The sequence below is a fragment of the Trichoplax adhaerens genome, genomic scaffold, assembly GCF_000150275.1.
Source record: "Trichoplax adhaerens TRIADscaffold_3 genomic scaffold, whole genome shotgun sequence".
In the NCBI taxonomy this organism is placed as follows: Eukaryota; Metazoa; Placozoa; class Uniplacotomia; order Trichoplacea; family Trichoplacidae; genus Trichoplax; species Trichoplax adhaerens.
Window position 1 is genome coordinate 5,222,800 of NW_002060945.1, and position 5,918 is coordinate 5,228,717.

The 5,918-nt window shown below is 31.5% G+C and overlaps 1 protein-coding gene across 1 annotated transcript; it reads right to left on the minus strand.

Moving 5' to 3' along the window:
- Positions 1-311: 311 nt before the first annotated feature.
- On the minus strand, positions 312-5,599 carry TRIADDRAFT_23051 (uncharacterized protein; the record flags this gene model as incomplete). The annotated part of the gene is made up of 7 exons (XM_002111021.1): positions 312-401; positions 609-706; positions 870-981; positions 1,181-1,260; positions 1,425-1,504; positions 2,204-2,233; positions 5,487-5,599. 7 exons carry the CDS (start codon positions 5,597-5,599, stop codon positions 312-314), a joined length of 603 nt encoding a protein of 200 aa, XP_002111057.1.
- Positions 5,600-5,918: the final 319 nt, after the last annotated feature.

Sequence of the window (5,918 nt, forward strand, 5' to 3'; positions counted from 1 at the left end):
TACTGAATACTTTAGTAGGTAAAATGAAACAATTATATCATAAGAGTAATATAGTCAAAACCTGGAAATGAACAGTTTTGGGTTCTGAAAATCATAGCACATGTGAATACTTACTTTGCAACATATTACGTGATGTCGAGAATATAATGAGAACTCTGCAATCACGACTCCACATTATCGTCATATTCACCCAACTTTGGTTGGTTTTCGCTAAGACTAAGATCATCAAGGTTCTAAACAGAAAATGTCGATCACGATTATTAATATTATTAATTAAATAAAGAAAAACCTTCACTGGTTAAAAATCCTGATCATACCTCCAGTTCTCGCATAACTTCATCTAGGAAATCTGTCGACTCTTCTTTATAAACAACAGCAAGTTTTATAGCATTCCGAAAAACCTTATTACATACATTAAGAGAATACATAGTTTAACATATTGTAAGAGAACGTAAATATGTTTATCATTGCAATAGCTCAACTTGCCAGAAGAGCTTTTCGAGTCTAAACCACTTCAATAGGAATACGCGTATCTCTCACTATCGACAATCGTGATGTAAAAGACTACACACTTAAAATGTTATTCAAGATTTATTACGAAATCTAACCTTGACAACATTTGTTCCATCGGAAGCAGATACAAAATAAAATGGTAAATTATGTTTTTTCACAAAATTAAACGATTTCTTCGTAATACTGAAATCCACTGCAAATTGTGAGCATAATTATGCATTAGTAGGATATTCGAATGATAAAAATAGCTGTGAATCAATATAGTTTTACGAAATTTAATACTGATATTCAATGTCTTCGAATCTCAATTATGTAAGAAGTTCTACAAATTTGAATTAACAATTACATCTTCTTACCATCAATCTTATTTGCAACCACCACACATGGGATTGATGGCCTGTATTCTCGTAATTCTTTGTACCACCTACTTAAATTCTTATACGTTATTTTTCTAGTAACGTCAAAGGTCTAAAAATGGAAATCATTCTTATAAATCATTTTTGTTTAAATCCGCTTTGTTTCTTTTAAATCCCATTATCGGTAACGGAGTTAATAGGCATAAATACGACATAGTATATCTTAATGATCACTACATGACGTACATACACGTATACATTCTCATATCAAAATTGAAATTTTTCATTATTAAGTCAAGCCGGACACTTACAAGAATGCATGCATGGGCTTGATGATAGTAGGAAGGATGTAAACTTGCAAATCTTTCTTGGCCTGCAGTATCCCATATATCTTAGCCAGTCAAATAAAAAGAAATTAAAATAATTTTGACTTCATTCAAACAACAGTTTAATTAGACAAATAATTTCATACGAAAAAACTCGAGAATCACAAGGATATATATTTGATGACTATTTCAGCCAAATATGCCATTGAACATGATCGAAAGGACTTACCAACTCCAATAGACTTGCCATTCATTGTTGTGTTATATCGAAATAGTGTCAAGGCATAGGTAGACAGTTGCTGTGGTTTACTTTCAGATGGGTCAAGGTAAAATTCGTAGTAAAATATCACGGATAAAGTAAATTATAATAATGATCACCCATGCCATTTTATCAATTGCTAAGACGATAACCAATACTTTCATAAATAATTATAATTATTGATCGTAAAGTATTCACTATAGTTAAGCCAAATATTAAAATTGTAAACAATAGCTTTACTGTATGTAGTTAAATGGTTACATTTTTTGCTATTTTTGTATAAATTCATAGGCTTCAAGTATATGAATTATGAAATATTTATCAACCGATATTACAGTAATAATTTACTTAGGTCCTCTAAGATTGAATTCGAATGACATCTGCAAGTAATTTTCTTCTACTACGAGATACAGAACTATTTCACTCATACTTTGCTATAAGCTGTGCAAGGTTCTATTCATTGCTATACTTATAGAAATACTGTAATCACAAAGTATCCATGTGATCCATCAACGTTATCTAAGATTTTTTACATTTAATGAATTAAATAAAACTATTGATTAGGAAGAAATATATATAAATATTCTCGCAATTAATCTTGTAAATTTCTTAAATCAACTTAATTTAACCCTACAACTTCATACTTTATGAATCTTTTTTAAAAATTTTTTGCAGCATTTAAGAAGAATGCTTGTAAAAGATGGGAAGATGAGCCTATTAAAATTATCTATTCAATTTTAAAAAGATACTAATCGTCCATCAGAAATCTTTCAACTAACCTAAAGTAGATATGAAAAATAAGAGAAAGGAGACACAAGTTAGGCAAGCATCATTATTAATTATAATTAATTATCAACGTACGACTGTCTTTACATAGAATTGAACACAATCATTACCGCATGCATTCATAATTGCACACTATTTACTCTATTATCTTTGATATATTGTATCTTACTCATAAATGTAGAGTAAATTTATCACCCGATTAAGATTTGACCGAATTACTTTATCACTAACTTTCTTATACAGCAAAGGTGTAATCTTAAGTTTTTGTAAATTTCGGAAGATTATTTAGATCAAGCGATTGAAATCTAGCATGTTTATTATAGTCCTATTGAGAAGTATGCTCTTAAGTGCCCAGAGTACTATGCCATTAAATAGATTTTTACGAGCTGTATTATTTAAGTTGCCATAATTTTTACTTAAATAAAAGTAAGATTTCACAGTAATTTAACTGTGATTACTACCATAGTTGGTTATATAGTAATGCTACAAATTACTCGAGTCTTCTTCATACCCTTTGAGACTTAGACTTGGACTGTGCCGATAATTTAGTCGATATATGGTAGACAATGTATATTCTATAAAGAATTCGTTTCAAATTAAACAAACAAATGAATGCGTATTAGCATTTGCTCATGGAGGACTAATTACTCATCATGCTTATTGCTTTATCACACATAAATACGCGTTAAGTCATAACAAACTGTATTCAGAGATTATTTGCCAATACGTACTACTTGTCACTTCCTGAATTATCATCAAACAATATACTAAACGAATTAAAGCTATAACTTAATGAGCAACTTGCAAACTTGTCATTTTCAATAATTAATTTTTAAACCAACTCGTTTATACGTCATTCATTAATTGCTAGTAACCGGGAATCAGCGTACCATATAACTATATTAACCACAAAATTAATGGCATAATATGTACAGTAGCAAGATTCAATAACTTGGGCTACACTCTGAATATTCTAACTTCTTTGGAAATTGGTTATAAAATTAACGGTAAGTACACAAATTTATCTACAGATTCATTTTTCATATTACAGTATACTGTATACTTTTCACTCTACAACGGCTAATGGAATAGGTCTACAGTAGACGCCGTTCACTATTTTGCATGGTATATTACTTAACTGCACCCTATTCTGATGCCTGTATGTAAAATGTATAAAATACCGATAAAATATGGGTTTACTGTTCTTATTAATTCCAAACGTCACAAAGATATACTCTACCATATTATACTACAATGAAAAGACCAATAGAAAGTAAGTAAATCGAAATTTGAAATCATCCAGGTAGCATAAACATGACAGTATTTGCAACACATAGAAGACTATTTATAAATCAATTAAATTAAACTATTAAATGTAAGAGTAACCGGCAATACACCGTAAATCGATATTTATCGTGGGTAGCAGTACAGTAAACTGACAAGTTTCTTATCATTAGCTTTGGTATATAGTTTCTAATTTAAAGTTATTCTCAGTTTGTTTTATAAATTACAATTTACATTTACGCAAAAAACACAATAGATCAACCAGAAACAACTACTTGAAACTGTCTCAGCCTCCCAGCCATATTAACGCTTCGCGGCCGAGTGAGTGGGTGCTTCACATGGCAGTGATACATATACATTTATACGGTATTTATATTTATAACTTAAAAATTATCTAACACAAAATGTTAAAAGTTTCGAAACCAACCGCATTTGAGATATATCCAGTAAGTTCGGTAAGTACCGAAACATTTATTACCGGTATTCATTCTCATATGTATTCACTGTCACCACATAAATCACTGACTCAATCAACTGCACCTTATGAGGGTAGCAAACATCCCCGCCGGAATCCCTTATATTTATACTATATGTAAAATATTATCATGGTCTACTAGATGTAATTTAGTAGTCCATAATATACTGTATATATATAATAACATTCTCTTTTTGTGTTGCATTATACCCGATTGCCCGTACATCCACAATGTCAAGAGAGATTGTAGAAATTCCTCCTTTTTGTATATTGTTGATGATTAATCTTATTATAATTGTTACTAGCTTAATTAACCCGCACCAATAGGAGAATTAAATATTCAAGATAACACAGTATAATTTATATATGTTCATATGTAATGTATAAATTGTATAGCTTTGGCCTCGGTCGTATATTTTGTAAACTGCATACTGTATAATGGGTATGTAAAGTTTTTAGAGGCTGTGTATTTGTTAATACAAAAAAGTGGTAGTCTCGCAATCATAGAGGATAGAGCTAGTACGCGATATAATTAGCGCCTGTAGTTTATAACTACGAGTGATTCAATACTTTAGTTGCTCGTTTTATACAGTACTACTTTCTGGTAATATCGTTCTCCATAAGTTACAAGCAAATCATTTAAAAGCTAGCTCTTCTTGGATACTGTAACAATCGGATCAGCCTAACAATCAACAAATGAGACATTGCAGTACAGTATTTCGTATTACACATACAAGTATGTACGTTCGCTATGAATTGTTTACGTTTACTTAGGAATTCAATACATAATTTTGCATATATTACTGCCAAACACATCAATACTGTACAGAATAGATGATAATCAAATCGATGAGGATAATGTAATTAGCTCATATATCGTTACACTGAAGGTAACTTAATACCCAAGTTATCGGTGATAAAACATGCTAACGTTATCAATTTGCAGTTAATTAATATACTGTACATAGACAGTTCTATAGTATCTCTTCAGCTACTGACATTGGAACCAGAGTTTTATCCTTTAAATAAATAAATTAATTAATTATATAGCAAATGGTATTTTGATGGATGCTTGCTCTTGTAAAGTATACAGTACTGTACTGAGACTCTGAGAGTACAGTACTGTAGCTGTTTACAGAACTTTTTAAATTTTAAAACGATCGAACTGATCACAACGCAGCGATAAGTAAATGTTAAATGTTAATATTGATCCAGTCAGTACTCGCTCTTGGTCTCGAAAGTTCCTAAGTACAGGAACCTTAGAGATGAATGACAAGGATACACTTGAAGATTGATCACTAATTATAATTATAGTAATCGGCCATAATGAAGTACAGTACTGGCTGCACTATGTACAGTATGATACTATTACATAAATACTTCACTACGCCGCTCTTGGTATGTGTTTTACATCGTTATATGTACTATGCACACGATAATAGATATTAACGTGAAATGTTTCCTTTATCTGTTGAAATGTCACTTACTTTGATTTGCCAACTGCACTGTCTCCAAGGCAAATAATTTTAATTTTGGCGGTTGTAGAATCGTCATCGTTGTCGTAATCGAAGTCCTCGTGTATCTCTTCAGAAGCCGCCATTTTCGATTTGCTCTGCTGACTTTTTTAGCTGCATCCAATGAACGCTGTGCCGTATCGTATCGTGTACTGTACAGCCATGGGCTACTAAAGATACAGTACAGTACAGTACTGTACATCTCAGTACGGTTAGTACTGTACTGTACTGTACTGTACGTGAGTGCCATTGGAGTACAGTACAGTACTGTACTGTACAATCCATCTCTATTTTACTTCAGCACAGTACAGTACATTGTACGTATGATACAATGTACAGTATAGCACCTTCACTGGTGCATGCTACAGTGCATTACTAGTGATTAGTAAAAGGTACAGTCTACAG